General features: G+C 30.5%; 1 protein-coding gene across 1 annotated transcript; it reads right to left on the bottom strand.

Moving 5' to 3' along the window:
- Positions 1 to 729: 729 nt before the first annotated feature.
- On the bottom strand, positions 730 to 17,086 carry LOC134715788 (lamin-B1-like). The gene is made up of 11 exons (XM_063578235.1): positions 16,557 to 17,086; positions 14,895 to 15,027; positions 14,175 to 14,324; positions 13,319 to 13,489; positions 12,809 to 12,934; positions 11,994 to 12,214; positions 9,001 to 9,208; positions 7,531 to 7,650; positions 6,786 to 6,905; positions 6,159 to 6,248; positions 730 to 5,381 (listed from the first exon to the last, which is right to left on the bottom strand). Exons 1-11 carry the CDS (start codon positions 16,967 to 16,969, stop codon positions 5,352 to 5,354), a joined length of 1,782 nt encoding a protein of 593 aa, XP_063434305.1. The 5' UTR covers positions 16,970 to 17,086; the 3' UTR covers positions 730 to 5,351.
- Positions 17,087 to 17,833: the final 747 nt, after the last annotated feature.

The following is a 17,833-nucleotide window of genomic DNA, read 5'->3' as shown; positions in this document are numbered from 1 at the left end:
TTTGTACTAAATTCATTTAGTGTTGTTATATGGATGGATTAATATTTCAGTGGTTATTGACTTTGTACTAAATTCATTTAGTGTTGGGATATGGATGGATTAATATTTCAGTGGTTATTGGCTTTGGACTAGCTTTCAGTATTTGTGAGTGCACCCAGATCTGTACATAATGTGTCTTTTTGTTGTGGTGATGCATTAGAACTGTTGGGTCCACTCATGTTTTTTTTTGAGATGTGTACCTGCCTTGAATCTACATGTATCTGATGAGTTGAGCCATTTTTAACTATTTTTTATAGTTTCTTCTTATGTTGTTCTGTTACACCACTGTTCCAAGATGGAGAGGGTTGCTGACTTCATAAAACTTGGACCTGGACACATTATTTATGTGTCTGTCTAAGACCAAGAGCCTGTAATTCAGTGGTTGTGGTTCTTTGTTGTACATCATCTTTGTTTTTGTTCATTATTTTTGTTTATAAATCAGGACATTAGTTTTTAGTTCGATTTCCTTTACATTTTGTCTTTTCAGGGTCTTTGTTGACTATTTAGTTTGGGTTTTGTTCATTGTTGAAGGATATACTGTCCTTTGGTCTCTTTTGGAGAGTTGTCGTGTAGGCAATCATACCACATCTTCTTAATTTTTTTCTCTCTCATGTACAACTTAGTACATCAAGAATGTTACAAGTGATACTAATTAATACAATACACCAACTAAGACACAAAACAACTGAATAAGAATGATCAGATTTTTATTTTTTCTAAATAGAAGCATTTTTTGTTTATCTTGAACATATAAAACTAAATGATAAATAGATAAAACACAGTGTAAACATGGTTAATGGTCAGTAATGGTCAAAGAGTCACAACCAGATAGTTTTGGTTCAAATACAACAATTTGGTAGCAGGGTTTTGAACTTTTCAAACACAAATATTTATGTGCAAAATATGTATTTCTATATCAATTGGTTTACTTAAACTAAAAAGTCTCAAATTGTAATAAGTCTTGATTTGGAAACTTATTTATTTTACAAGCTGCTTAACCAATATTATCAGCGAAAAACCTGTGGTTGCTTTTAATATCGGGATTTAATTAATAGTTTGCAGTTAAAAAGCATCATTAAAAAAAAACTTTGAACTCGACCAGTTTTAAAGTCCCAGTTCATTATGAAATCTAGATTTCATGTTCAGTAAATTCTTTTTAATTATATTTTTCTAGATCGCTATTTGAATTTCTCAAAGCAAACTAATTTACAACACTCAACTTTTCTATGAAATGCTGGACATTGAAAATTATACATCAGCTTGAAATAAACAGTAGCATATTCATTCAGCATTATATTTTTTTCAATTTCTAAATATTTTTCAAAATCCCCCTTTTTGTGAAAGTCAATACTGATGTTACTGATAACCAAAAAACAATGATGTATCAGAAGTATTTCTACAGTAATGCACCTATAGTCAAATGTCCATTATGTCTCACCAAGCAAAAACACCCTCAAAATATTGAAAATAACTACAGCACCAAAAATAATATCAAAATCATCTGAACAACTTGTGAAATATTTATGCAAACAAAAAATAATATTTTTTTTAAATAAGCAAAATATGTGAAGTTATTTCCCTTGAACATGTTTATTTAACAAATAAAAAATAAACATATTGTCATGCTGAGACTATCCCCAATTATTTTTCAAAGAAAAACAGGAAATACATATCTTGGCAAAATCAAATCAAATAAAAAGATACAATTAATCCTTATCAAAAAATACCACATATGAAGTCATTCTGTTCAGTGATATCTGACCCAAGTTAGAGAGGCACTGTTATGTTGTTCATGTGTTTTTAACTGTTACCTTTGCATAAAAACAGACAATGATTGATGAAATAGAAGTATCATGATTACTGCTGTATGATCAAAAATAAAAATTTGCCATGAAATTACTGGTCTAGAGAATTAATAATCTGCATCTCATCATATTTTAATGAAATAGCATACAAAATATTTTATAAGCTTAAGAAGGACCATCCTTATAATTCAAAAAAGTGAAGAGAATACAGAATCTACATAGTGTATCTGTGTAGCAGATAGTATTTGTATTAAGGGAGTATTTTGATGAAACTAAGGAAAAAATCGCTTTTATTTGTAAGCTGAACATGTATATGATTATTAAAAAAAAGCCTATTTTCAAATTATAATTATCTATAGCCAGGACAAAAAAAAATCTATATTTAAATGTTTACAAAATCTATATATAGATGACCAAGGTTACAACATGAAATAATAAATGAAAATGCCCAATTTCAAGGAGTTGTAAAATCTATCAAAAAGACCTGTCTCTTTCTATGACTTTCTAGATATCACTAAAATTGTTGATTTCTAAAAGTTTTTCAGCATGAATCATAAATTACAAAAACATTTTCCTCCCAAGCTTTTAATTAAATCCTAAATCAAATAAATTAAAAAAATAAAATGCAACCCTAACCAAAAGTACCATTTATAAAGAACAACTTCACAATATACTGATCTAGATTAATAAAAAAAAATAAGTTTCATGTTTCATTAATTTCGCATCAGGGACACAATAAAACTAATAGAATGTGGATATAAACTATAGATATGATGGTATGTTGTAAAGCTGCCTTTTAAATGCCATTACATTCACTTGTTTATTAAGTGCAGTTTCGACTTTCTAGTCTTCCTTCTTCAAGAGTTGCAATGTTTTTGTAGGTTAATCCAATCTGACATAGAAAGGGCGAAACATTGCTGTATATAAGGCCGTCTTGATCGTTAGGTTTCTATATTTATGGAATTTATATTTCACCTGATGAACAAGCAAACTTATTATTTACTTTTACCTTATGCTAAACCAGAGAAAAGTGTATTGTAGCGACATGTATGTGAAAAATACAATGCAGAAACCTAGTAGCTATGCATAATTATAAAGTTTTTACAGATTAATTATTCCTAGCTACACTGAATTTAATATTTGATTGGATTCAGAGATATGAATTTTTTTGATTTATTATTCTAACTTTTATGCATTTCTATTTTGTTTTGCTTGAAGAATTAGAAGTATCTGCAAACTTCATATTTTCTATGAGGACACTTTTTATATATTTTTAAAATACTCTTTTTCAAAATGGGTGGGGTCAATTTTTATATCTTTCTTTAACTAATTGTGTAAAATTAACTACACTTAAAAATCTTAGAGGGGCCTGTATCAATAAATATGGAAGTCACAAAATGGTTTTATAAAATGTGCCACTGTCACCATTAACAAGTGAGATAAAAGTCTTTTCAGTCTTTTAAATTTAATTTTACCCTGTTATATACATAGAAGCACTAGAAGGCAAGAAAAGCACCAAAACCTAGTATATTCACAAAACTGGAACATAAAGAAATTCCTTTTTGTAATTATATTGACTGCTAATATTCGACTAGGCAATATACAATTTACTACTAACGTATAAAAACAGATCATAAGAAACAAATAAAATAAAGGAACATAATAAAAATATTTACACATCAAATTAGATACAGCAGGTTGATATTATGCAAATATAACCCTATATATTCAAACATAAGTACTATTTATGATATTAATAAACCGGCTGTCTACAGCTAGCTGAAAACAAGTTGTCTACTTGTTTGTTGATCATAAAACATATCCAGACTATAGAAAAGACATTTTTTTGTTGGCATTCACAAAAACCTTTACAATGAAAAGTAATTTTGTTTCCATGATCTTTATGAATGAATAATAAAAGAAATAGAAATTGTCAAAGAAAGGAGCAAAAGCTACATTTATTAACAGAGAGAGATTCTTTCGTTTTTTTGCTTATCTATTTCTTAACACAGTTTCACTTATACTAATCAGCTATTACATATACATGTATAAATATCTTATAGTAAAAATTATAATAATAATCATATAAAAATTCTTAGTCATTTATAGATATGTATCAGATGACTTGTTCAAACAACGATACATTTGTAATACACACTTGCTTCTGCAAGACGTTCAAAAACAAAACTAGGAAAATTGAATTGATCAGGTTAAGCCTCAGATCAAGGTACAAAGCCATGCATAATCTCAAAATAATGGAACAGATGCCAAAATGAATCATACAAAAAAAAGCCCATTGCACAAGACAAAAACATAAAGTATATTATCACATATATAGTCATTCTAGATGTAATCACTGAGGAACGTAGCTTTACAAAGCAAATATTTTGAATTAAAGTCAGAGACCACATATTTCTAAAATCTATCCTATGAAAAATGTATTTTGTATTTTCATTTTTTAAATTAGTTTTAAGCTTTAATTAAATTGAATAACTGAAGAAAAAAAGATATTCCTTAAAGACATAAACAAGACCCAGGGAAGATTCTTAAAAATCTTAACTATGGATGAATTTCAAATAGTTATAGTACATTCTAAATGCAGGTGATATATAAAAAAAAATGTTTTAATAGGTGGGTACCCAATTTTCAAAGTGCCTTCCCTGGGTAGTATATATGTGTTTAATTGGAACAGCTGACATTAATGCCCCATTTTTCTATGCTTTTGCTGCCTTAATCAATACAGAATATTGCAAGTTCAATAAGATTGTGAATGGAATAGCATTTGTTTTTTGTCTGACATCCATGAAAAACTTATTTAAAGGGACTACAGTTGATGGAAAAATGAACACATTCCATAAGACATGAGGTATAACGTCCCTGAGAAACACTCAAAAAGCCTCCATCAGTCTTCATTTTCCAAAACACTCACAATAAATCTCTCTTAACAACCTTCTTTACATTTCTTTCAAAATTTAAACAATGAACAGGTACTTGTAAAATACAACCTTATAAAAATCAACCTTTCAAATACAAGTTTTTCAACGTAAAACTTTCTTTATAATAACAAGTTACATCTTAGGTAAAAGACAATTACAATATTTCAGAGATAACCCATATATAAACTGTTCTTTTCTCAGTCTTTTCTTTAATGGTTTTCTTTTTAGGAGCATCTTTGCTACATTCTTCAGTCATTACATGTATGGTGTACTATTCTCTATATAAACTATGTGGAGCAACTGGTCCTCAGGCAGTATTCTAGCCAGATGTCACATGCAGGGTGCTTATCTTAAATACTGGCATAAAGAGCAACGTATTTGTGACATGTGATCTCATATTAAATCATTTGTATTTAAATTCCCAACTTAAGTATTCTGCCATCGAGGGCTAGATATTTCACACTTAATTACCGGACAAGGACACATGATAAAACATAACGATGTTAAGAACTAGCAGTGCACCCTGCATATATAACCTGGCTAGAACATATGAAGCACTTCAATATAAGGATTACATTACAGCACATCCTTCCCTTTCTCTCTGAAAGTATAAATAAACCAAGAAATTAGGAATGAATATGGACTATTTTGTGATAAAAATAGGAATTTTTTAATATTGCTTTTTTCACAGGAATATATGAATGAACTAGTCATACGAAACGAGTGATTGGTGAAAAATATTGTTTATACAATTCTTGAACCAATGCCTGATATATCATAAACTTAGGTCTTTAGTGCAGGATTTTACAATTTTTACGCATCCATATCCTATTATCGTCATTTTTTTCTCTCTGTGTCGGTTATGATATGAAAATATGGCAGTTAATTAATTGTTGTGTTTTGAAGCTGTAGTAAACAATCAACAAAGAAGCATGGATATTTAGCAAGTGTCTTTGCTGAGTTTCCTGCATATGGAAAACATTTTATTTTCTCAATTTGAAGTTTCAAATGACAGAAAGCTGAGTCTACTATCATTGAAATATTCTCTCTTGAGTTGTAGCCATTTTTCATTTATATTTTTTCTCATAAATTACTGTCTTTGATATCTACCCTATCATTAAAAATAGTTGTCCAGATTGGCATTAAGCAACCATATTATCATACTTTTTTAACATTTAAAAAAAAAGTTCGATAAATAATATTAATTTCCAATTTTCTTTTCAAAATAATTTGGACAAAAAAATATCTTCAGAGTCTACAGTACTGTATACTTCCAATTATGTGTCACAGAAAAAAATTGTGTACGATACACACATGGATACAGTAACATCCATATCATATGCACAAAAAAACACAACAGCAAAGTATCCCTACTTACCCCTCTAGACGAATCAGTTGTATCATAACTGGTTCTGAATGAGGAACTTGTTCTAGAGATCGTCTTGGACAACTTTCTGCTAGCTACCTCCTGTTTAACACAAATAAATAAAATCTTTATAAATTCATGCAAATACAATTTATTTTATTTAAATGGAATAAACAACTGCTTCTGTACAAATAATTTGTTGACACAGAGATGTGTCTAACCTTGAATTAATTTTATTTATAAAGCATAATGCAACATTATTATCATAAATTCATTAATCTAAAATACTGAATCTGCTTTGTTTCAATTGTGCATCCGAAGAAGTTCTCATACAAGTCGCTTGTAAAATTAATAGATTACAAGTGTAACACTTTACTCCATAGTAATTTTTCCATATGAAGCAGAATGATAAACTTTGGGTTAGATCAAATATCAATACTGGTTTCGTTATAAACTGTTCCTCTCTAAATGAAACTTTCAGACATTCATTCTTTAAAAAAAAATTTAAAAAAAATTGCCTTGGTTTGTCACTAATCGCTGGAGATTTTTCATTGCAATTAACTTTATGCATTTGGGAGAAAGTATTCATTGTTCAGTTTAAGATGATGATGTAATTTCCTGTCAACTGCAGTTACTTACATCTCCATCAGAATTGATTAATTCTGCTTTCATCAAATCCTTGCTCTTCAACCATTTCTGAGTCTTCATGACAAGATCACTTGGTGGACTATGTGTCTTTCCAGTACCAGAGCTCCATACCTTAAAATACAAAACATGTCTAGGATTGACAAATATACATGGCGTTCATTATCACTGAACTAGTATATATATTTGTTTAGGGGCCAGCTGAAGGACACCTCCAGGTGCGGGAATTTCTCACTGCATTGAAAACCTGCTGGTGGTCTTCGGCTGTTGTCTGCTCTATGGTCGGGTTGTTGTCTCTTTGGCACATTCCCCATTTCCATTCCCAATTTCATGGATTTATTTACTTTAGTGGGTACCAACTTTCATGGATATTCTGATAACTTTAAAGGTTTGAGATGCAAATTACTAGGTGTAAATAGTACTTAGTTATGTAACTACCTTGTCTGCTTGTTTTTACTACTCTATAGATCTTTAGTTGTATTTCCATTTTTTTTCCTGCTTTGAAAAATCATCTTTAGATTATGTCTGTTAATTAGTAGACGTATAGCCAAAGCTTTCATATTGATTAAACCTGAACATGGAAAAATGTTTGCATCAAGACATTAAGCTTCCAACAATCATCTATTAATCATATATTGATTTTTAGTTATTTCTTTTAAAGAGAAACTAAACATATAACTCATAGTGTTTAATCATTTAATAGACTTCAATATTGTTTTAATATTCATTTTCTACTTACAGTACATGTCTGGCCAGCCTTTAACTGCAATGTGCGGTGGAATTTGTAATGAGCTACTTCGTCAGCATCTTTATCATCTGTATGTTTTAACTTGAGCAGCCATCCTCCAATTGGAATATCCTAATAATAAATACGCAGTTATTTTTAATTCTAAAACCAAATTTAAGTTAGCTGTTTGTGCAAATTTAAATAATTCTTTTCAAGTAAATTTCCTATCTATATATCTAAACTGGATCTAGACTTCTCACAATTTATTTTTTTATTCTACAGAGTTCTATACTTCCAGGGGTAAGCTTGGTAATGTTGATTTTTATTAAAATATGGTCCAACAATTATACTTCTGTTGAGGCAAATTGACTTAGGGTCGTATCGGTGTCTTTCTTCATCTTGGATTGTAAAACACTGAGAACCAAAGGTCCAGATTTTTAAAACTAATTTATAAGAATATAACTCATTAATTTCAATATTTATGCAAATGTTGATTATTTTTGGTTTTTTTTGGTTGTTTTTTTTAAATTGGCATTATTTTCTGAAGGATTCTACATGGAATTTTCCTATTTTGTATTTTAGCCGGAAAAAACGTACAGTGACCCTTTTTTTTCTTTTGATATTCCCAAAGCATTGTCTGAAAGCTATCTTTTCCCTAAGTATTTAACAATTCTATCATTTTTTTTGGTTTCTAATCACAAAATTGTGTTTTTCCCTGTATAATCCTTACACAATGTGTCATTTTGTCATGCCCTGAAGCTTGAGAAAATGCACGGTGACCTATCATTTTTAAGATATTTTTCAACATATATCAATAGATACTACATTTTGGCACAAAGTATGAACCAATTCTATCATTTTTATTTTAGACTCCCATACCACCTGAAATATACATATATATTCTATCTATTAAAAGTGTAAATCTAAAATCAAATATGGACCAATTATAGAATATTTCCAAGTTTATAGTTTTGAATATTTTGAGTTAGAACTTAAAACAAAAATGTGTTCATAGAACACTTGCATTTTCTATATTCAGTGAACCGTGAAATTGGAATCAAAACTCTAATTTGGCAATGAAATTAGAAAGATCATATCATAGGGAATATGTGTACTAAGTTTCAAGTTGATTGGATTTCAACTTCATCAAAAACTACCTTGACCAAAATCTTTAACCTGAAACTCACACTATCATTTTCTATGCTCAGTGGATCATAAAATTGGGATCAAAACTCTAATTTGGCATTGAAATTAGAAAGACCATATCATTTAGAACATGTGTACTAAGTTTCAAGTGGATTGGACTTCAACTTCATCAAAAATTATCTCCACAAAAAATTTAACCTGAAGCGGGAAAGACAGACGAATGGATGCACAGACCATTACACATAATGCCCCTCTACTATTGTAGGTGGGGCATAAGAACAATATAACAATCTTAACTGTTTTTGTATATGTGTAATCATCATAGTTAAGATGTACCTCATCAGAGTTGTTTTTTAGCTGTATATAACTTCCATCAGCATCTACATCACTGACAACCACGTTACCAGTAGCCTCACTAGTGGAAGATAATCCACTGGACGTCTCGCCAAACTCTGTTACTTCTTCTGACAATGCCACTCTCTTCCTCTTAGCACCTCTGCTAGGAGTACCAGGAGACAAAGAACTAATACTACTAATATTCAGTCTGAAAAAGGTAATGATATAAAAATAAGAAGATGAGGTATGATTATCAATGAAAAATTTATAGACCAGAGACCATATGAGAAACCATAGTACAGCATATATGTATTTATTGTTAGTTTAATTTCCATATTTAATAATTATTCCTGTATATGATTTAATGGTCATTAAAAAAAAGAGCAAATTATCAAAATTCTAAACTTGGTTAATAAAAAGATCCTGTTTCTCTGACTAAACTGTAAGTGTTGATCTCCATCTATTGCAGTTCATATTACCTATTATATTTTTGATGACAATCACAATAAGAGGATATTTAGAAATTCTTAGTATCATTATCAAATATCAATGAGGTTGAGTTTAAGACTAATATAATTGTAAGTATGATTTATTTGTAATCTTCTGATTGTGGTTTTCAACAGACATTAGCACCACGAAAGTATTTTACAATTGTAAGTATGATTTATTTACGATCTTCTGATTGTGGTTTTCTACAGACATTAGCACCACGAAAGTATTTTACAATTGTAATTATGATTTATTTACGATCTTCTGATTGTGGTTTTCTACAGACATTAGCACCACAAAAGTATTTTACAATTGTAAGTATGATTTATTTACGATCTTCTGATTGTGGTTTTCTACAGACATTAGCACCACAAAAGTATTTTACAATTGTAAGTATGATTTATTTACGATCTTCTGATTGTGGTTTTCTACAGACATTAGCACCACAAAAGTATTTTACAATTGTAAGTATGATTTATTTACGATCTTCTGATTGTGGTTTTCTACAGACATTAGCATCACGAAAGTATTTTACAATTGTAAGTATGATTTATTTACGATCTTCTGATTGTGGTTTTCTACAGACATTAGCACCACGAAAGTATTTTACAATTGTAAGTATGATTTATTTACGATCTTCTGATTGTGGTTTTCAACAGACATTAGCACCACGAAAGTATTTTACAATTGTAAGTATGATTTATTTACGATCTTCTGATTGTGGTTTTCTACAGACATTAGCACCACGAAAGTATTTTACAATTGTAAGTATGATTTATTTACGATCTTCTGATTGTGGTTTTCTACAGACATTAGCACCACGAAAGTATTTTTTTAATTTGTAACTATTAAAATAGAACATTAAAAATCCAATCTTTTTAACAGTGAGTCAAAAACAAACAAACAAAAAAACTGAAGAAAGGCCTACGATTGGCAATGGTTAATACCAATGAATTAGACTTCAACCATATAATTGAAGGTTGATCATGGATATCTCTACAAAACGTTGCATCACATAATAATTACATTAGATGTATGTTTCATTATAACACGTTATTCTGATTGGCTAATTGCACATCACATGTTATTTCGTAAGCAATTGCATGAGACAATAACATTTCATTCATGATCACACAAGGTCCCACAATAAAGTGCACAGGTGAATTTAAATATTAAAATTCATGAAAATTGTGTTTTTATAATCCTAGCTAAAAAATGTAATTATAAGTATTGAATGCTTCTTTTTGTAACTTTATAGGGTTGTAAAAGCCTTGACCGTGCGTACATTTTTGAATGAAGCGCTTCCGCGCTTCATACAAAATGTACTTTGGTCAACGCTTTTACAACCCTATAAAGTTACAAAAAGAAGCATTCAATTCTTAATTGCAATACAATTGGTGTTTTCAAAATTCAGGTTAGTAAGAAAACACAACTAAAATAACTTTTAAAACTTTTTTTTTAAGGTTTTCAGGAAATCAACATTAAAACAGTTTTAATTAATTTAAACACTAGAGTGGAAACAGTGAAATGTCTCGCTTGCTTTACTGAATTTCTATGTCTTAGCATTTCTATGTCTCACATTCTGTAATGAAAGACACAAGGTCTGACAATAAAAACAAATGCACATTATGATAGGTTTTTTTTCTGGTTCTTCGCAAACAAATTCTGGTTCATCTCTTTCAATGCAGTTTGAAATACATTTGCTTTGAGGGCTAATTTAGCTCACAATTATACCTTCTACTGTGACAGTGACACTTATTTGGAAATATCAAATCATAAAATGTATAATTAAATTGTGTTTGCCAGAAAAATTCCTGAAAAAGTTAACTTTATTCCAATTATAAAATGTTAACAAAACCTGAAAATTCAAAAACTTTCTCTTACTTTTCCTTCTTATGCTTTGTTTGACCTCTTAACCTTTTGAAACTATGTAAAGAATAATTCTATTACTTGATAGATTGGTTAGAAATGTAAAGTACTTTAATCTTTAAAAGACATACATGTACATTGTACTAACTTATTTGCTTTGTAAGTTACTTCATAAAATCATTACAATGTTTTTCTGTTACTTTAACTTAGCAACTCATGAAAATATAACTTAATCTTCTGTCTAAATTTTGTTCTCCTACTGTGGATTCATTTATTTTTGTGGGTACCAATTTTCAGGGATTAAACAAATTTACACTTTTGTGGATATTTTATTTCATGGTTTTGCCAAAGTCTGCATTTTAACTTATGGAAAATTTGTAATTTGTTGAATATTTACTTCCTGGTTCACTTGTACCCACGAAATTCACAAAAATTGGTATCCAACGAAAAATAATAAATCCACAGTAGAAAAAGTCCTATTAGCTACAATTTGTAGTTTTAAATTTAAATTATGCATAATAGGAAATTTGAACCAAGTATTGTTGGGATACCTTTCACTTATGTTAGGTTAAATAATCTTATTAACTTAGCTGTGTCCATGGCGCATTGTTTGCATAAAATATTTCCATAATTACCTGTCTTCTTCTCCTTCCAACAGTTTTCGGTAGTTGGCTATTTCAAGATCAAGTTTGATTTTAATCTCAAGCAGATCACTGTACTCTTGGGTTAATTCGTTAAGGTTTTCTTGTAGAGCCGTCATATCTAAATCTTTCTGAGCTAATCTTTCTAGGAAATCATCTTGTTCCTTCATTATTTGAGCTTCCAAAGTTCTAACTCTTCCTTCTAATGAAACGTTCTAAAATAAAACATTTAAAGTCTTAACTTACTATTTTGTGATTTTCGGTGACTTCATCTAATGATGTTTTTCACAATATTTATTGTCAATTGCTAAGACAAGTTACAATACAGCCAGATATGTAGTTAAATATCAATCAACAATAAAATAAAGACTACTCCGGGTTCAATGTTTTCTAAAATATTGAGTGTTGTAACCTGCAATTATCTTTTATTGAATGTTTTTTGCGATTTTCTGAAGGAACTCTTTAAATGCAAGAAAATAGGTATTCTATGAGTGGAAGGGAATCCACAATAATCATTCCTGAAAAGTTGAAAATAGGTCAAGTTATTTCCAGAGTGAAGACAAAGACAGTTAATAAATACAGATAACCAAACCATTTTTAAGAATCAAGGAGTCATTCTATCACATTTCAATATTTGATGTGAACACACTTGTTAATTTTGATTCAAGAAAATAAATTGCATGCCCACTTCTGTGTAGGTGGGCAGACTACAAATTTTGCCAACCAGGTGCCCACTCCAATTGTGAGTGGGTGAACAAAGCAAATTTAACCAAAGTCGAAGTTTACTCTGTATATATATATTAACATACCTGGTCCCTGAGTCTTGCTAGCTCTGAATTGAGTTCATCCACTTGTCTACGATAGGTATAAGCATCATGGTTATGTACAGTGGAATCATTCATTGTCCTCTCTAACTGGGACTGGAGGTCATCAATCTGTTTGATAAAGCAGATTAACATTTAATATAATTTCCTAGTGCATTATGGCCAGTCTTTTTAGTCTCAGTGCTATTCTATAGGTTTAAATTAAAGTGTGGTTTAAGTCATGTCCTGAAAAAAGAGTCACTAGGTAGACATTTTTGTTCGTAAAATAAAACGATATCTAAATATTTTTTGGAAGTCTAAATCCCCCTAAAAAAGTGTTTTTAGAGTCTGATTTTGATATCATACATGCATCTACTAGTAGTTTACCAATTTCTCCATGTTTGGTTGAAAAATTAACAGACATGTTTTTTTTTATAATACTGTTAATAATTTTAAGAATTTTCAGCCATAGTGTATACTTCAAATGACAGAACTTTAGAAATCAAAACTTCTTACCCTTCTTTCATAAACTGTCTCTATTTCTTGTTTGCCAACGAATAGTTTCTCATCACTTTCATCTCTCATTTGTCTCAATGCATCCTGAAGTTTAGTCTCATAGTCCATTCTTACACTTGAGTCTACTTCTTCCACCTCTCTTGTGGTTCTTACTCTGGTTTCATTCAATTCCTGTAAAATAATAGTCAATAGAAGTGTAAGTAAATTAGCAGTGAAGCAATCATGACAGTGTCTATAATTCAATAAAACAAAATAATTCTGATTTTGTTGTACTCTAATGACAAATTAAGTACATTGTAATAACAAACTTTAATTTGAGTTTTTTTTAAAGTTAATCATAGGTTAGATATAATAACTATTTTAAATTCAATTCTTTATGAACCATGCTTTTAAACCAAATTTAAGAGAGGAACACTTAATTTGACTTCATGGCCAAATAATGTCACCTATGCCAAAATAAATCTATGATTCTACAAGGAACTGATTCAAGTTTTCTTTCATTTTTAAGTGGTTATAAATGGTAGCATTAGAAAATCAATCAAATTTGTCTACATTTTACTGAAAATTGTTGCTCTTATTTTTCTTCAAAGAAGAATTGAAGCCTACTAATGCTGTCACAATTTCATGTTGATGTTCTGCCTTTTTATATTTGCATTGAGGTCTTGAAATTTACAAATTTTGGTTCAATATCAATTTAAAGAAGTACATATTTGCACCATTTTCATTGTAATCCTTTTTTTGGGCATATCAATAATTGACTTGTTAAATTTTGAAAAAGGGAGACAATCCATGAAAGATACAATATTTGACCTCTATGAGTCAAAATCAAAACTTATGACAATATCCTTTGATATACCTGTTCATGCATTTGTGATTTAAAGGTCAGTTCCTCCTTCATTGTCTGTAATCTGTTCTGTAGGTCAACCCTAGCTAAGGTCTCCTCTTCCAGCTGCTTTTTACTGGTTGCAAGCTGTCTTTCCAACATTGCAATATCACCTTTAATTTTCTGCAAAAGGAAAAAAATCAAACTTTATCTTGTGATTTACATAAAACTACATTTTTTTTCTTTCTTAGAATCTGAAAAGAGAGAAGTACATTTTTTAAACAGTTATTTCTTTCAAACGTGAAAAGAAGCAAGATGGGCATTCAAAACTTCAAAATCAAGGATTTTTTTAAGACCCTCCAAATATTGCAGAAAAAGGCACACAAGTATGAGTAATTCTACTAAGATTAAAACATGTTCTGATGCAACATCATGCTCTAGATTTGCAGAGTTAACTAATCAAATCATTGAACTGGTAAGAAAAAGAGGATTAATCTGGAGGTTCAAAGGAACCTGTATTACAAACATGTATGTATAATTGTACTTTGCTATTTTCGGTAGTCAAAACCACCTCTTTTCAAGATTCAAGAAATTTAGAGATGATGTGTAGTATCTTCACACTGATATAAAGAAATATAATTACAACCCTAAACAATATCTATGCTTAAAGTACATTTTGTTTAGCAATGTTAGCTGGTGCACAAAAAATAAACAAATTTTCATATATACATTATCATTGTTACCATTACGTACATTATATTCCTTTTCCCAATGTTTTCTTTGTTGTTCAGATACAGCCAGTTTACCTTCCAAGTCTGCCAAGTCCTTTTGTAAACCAAGTAGTTGTCCTTCTGCATCCTTAGCCTCCTTGTCCCTTTTATAATATCTGTTAATAAAACACAAAGTAAGAAATATGCCATGATATGATAACATCAACTGAGTTTTGAGACCTTGAATTGGAATCTAGAAAAATGTTTTAAGTAAAATAACGATCTCTTTTGAAATGTTTTAGGAGACTTTCTTACTTTTGGAGCAACTGATGATAATTTTGGAGGAATATAAATTTTGATTTTCAATTCTATTACATTTTCATTCCTCCATTTTCTGTGTTTTTACTACATTGTATAACAGATATTTTTATGGTGAGTCCTGAGACTTGGGTAGGTTTATTTAAAGTGGCAAGTCCCAGCTGATATTTGCAAGTGATTTAAAATCCATACTTGCATAGTCAATAGCTCATATGCTAAATGATTTGAATTTCGTCCGTTTTAAACATACAAGAAAACATTTTGAAACTTTAATCTTTTCTTGATATATTTTTTCTTTCTTTGGTTTTATCTATTCATTTCTTCTGTGAGTACCTAAATCAGAACGAATACCTTATTTCTCTTCAAACTATTGTAGACCATGTTTCATATGTTACATAATTTAATTATCAATTTAAATATGTTTGCAATTTTGATGCTTGGGTTTTATCACATACAAAATGTTCGTGCTAGCTTATATGAATCAAGTCAATCACATGGTTATAAGTGCACCATTTATGTTTTACATGGCCATTTTATGGTTCAAAAATATTATTTCCAGACACTTTGACTTTAAAGTTTGGTTTGTTGAATGTTCAACTCAATGACAATATTTAGCTACAATCTACATGTAGTGTAATTGACATGTTCAGCATATGATTTGTACAATGGTGTATACACAGATACATTAATTAGCATGTCCTATTCTTGCTGCCGAAAAGTAGCTCTTAGATCCTTAAGTTATTTTTTGACTATTTCTGTGGTGGGCAAATAGTTAAAAGTTATCAGAACTTCATGCAAAGTACCTTAGAGCTTCGGGATCACAGGTAGTCAAGTACTGAGGGTAGTAATGGGAGTACCTTCATGATGCATAACTGTAAAAATTCTTGCCAAATGACATTAACGGTAATTCTTAGTGCATGACGATTAAATGTACACTTTCTTTTAGGTGATAAAAAAATCAGCTAAATTTGACAAATCACTCTATTTTTTTCAAAACTACATTGAACTAACGATAATTATTTGAGACATCTGACGAATCACGATAAGGATATTTTGACGAATCACAGTAAAATTTTAACCCGATAGAACTGTAAATCTTATGGTCCTTTTTTTAATATTTTTTATTTTTCAGATTATGGTCCGCAAATAGTAAAAAAATAACACAAGGACCAAAGAGCTAATGTTCTGCAGCTAGTCCAGTACATGTATAAAGTCTGTCTTAATGAGAAACCGGTTCTTCTTCTTTCAAGTAACCAAATTCATATTGAATATGTATTGTCCAGCGAATAAGCGCAGTAACATATTTTGTTGGGGAGAAGTGTCATTGACAAGCTTCAGATATTGTTTTATGCAGTTCAAAAATCTACCAATATTAACAAATTCTTACTTAGATCTCCATTCATCTGTTTCAGCCTTCAGCTTAGATGCCTCAATTTGCAATCTAGCTTTCTCCTTTGCAGTGTCATCAAGCAGTTTTCTTGCATCTTCCAACTCTGTTTCGTACAAGTGTTTTACACTTGATACTTCACGGGTGACGGTTTCTTCTGTTGATTTTACAGCAACCTGTAAGCGGCTATTCTCATTTTCTAGATATCTAACTCTGTCGATATAAGCTGCTAGTCGATCGTTCAAACTTGAGAGCTCCTCCTTTTCTGCTTGACGGGAGATGCGTGCTGGTGATGGAGACCTCGCACGCCGGCCGGGTGATGATGCTGCAGATGTGGACGGGGTTGACGTCCGTTGTGTTGTAGTGGTTGTAATTATGGTTTTCTTACTGCTTTTGGGGGTTTTGGTTGCCATCGCTATTTAATTTGTCAAAACAAATGTAAAAGGCGATTCCAAAGTTGCAGAGATGTAGAACCGGAAGTCACCTGGAAAAGATGGCGAGTTAGCGTGGGTTACGCGCCTTTTCGATCACGTGATCGAGACCTTTTCACATGCCTCATTAACCGTAAACACTTTCTCGTTATAATACTTTCTCCTGTCAACCATAAAAATCAAAACCAGTTCACGACCAAGGATTTGTATAGTGAAGATACTCTAATATACAAATTCCTTCATTATTTGTAAATACATATGAAAATTGAAATTGTAAAAAAGGGGGGAGGGTGTAAAAGATAAGGATATTATAATCTGGGAAAGGGACTAACTAGTTAAAAGACATTTTATTGGTAAAAAAAACCCTTCCACTTCTTTTATTCATTGAGGTAGGAGCACGCTGGTAAAGGAATTGCGATCCAAATTCTAAAAGGGATGTTAATTAAATAGTCTTAGACCAAGGATTTGTAAATTACAAATCCTAAGAGGTTTTTTTTAAGAAAAAATTAAGATGATGCTAATAGACATTGATTAACTCCATAGGTTATAAGACTGTTTTTGTATGTATTCGTTTTTTAAACGCTCGTTTTATTGTATATATTTGCGAACGCAAATTTACAGATCTAACATTGTTGGGTTGATGTTTAGACGAGTTGTATATATCCCGGCGAGGGAAGAACCAAAAATTTGCGAAAGCAAATTTACAGATCTAACATTGTTGGGTTGATGTTTAGACGAGTTGTATATACATTATGTACACAGCCATGTATCACCATCATTGATGGCGATCCGATGGATACATCTGTTGTAGGGTTGTCACTGACTCAGACGTACTTATATATATAT

This window comes from Mytilus trossulus, chromosome 4, assembly GCF_036588685.1.
Source record: "Mytilus trossulus isolate FHL-02 chromosome 4, PNRI_Mtr1.1.1.hap1, whole genome shotgun sequence".
NCBI lineage: Eukaryota > Metazoa > Mollusca > Bivalvia > Mytilida > Mytilidae > Mytilus > Mytilus trossulus.
This window is presented reverse-complemented; position numbering and strand designations above follow the sequence as displayed.

Coding starts and splice junctions, on each gene's coding strand:
- LOC134715788 (XM_063578235.1), bottom strand. CDS start 16,969: ATGGCAACCAAAACCCCCAAAAGCAGTAAGAAAACCATAATTACAACC. Junction 15,028..16,556: donor ACAGATGAATGGAGATCTAA/GTAAGAATTTGT, acceptor TTTTATTAACAG/ATATTATAAAAGGGACAAGG. Junction 13,490..14,174: donor AATCACAAATGCATGAACAG/GTATATCAAAGG, acceptor ATTATTTTACAG/GAATTGAATGAAACCAGAGT.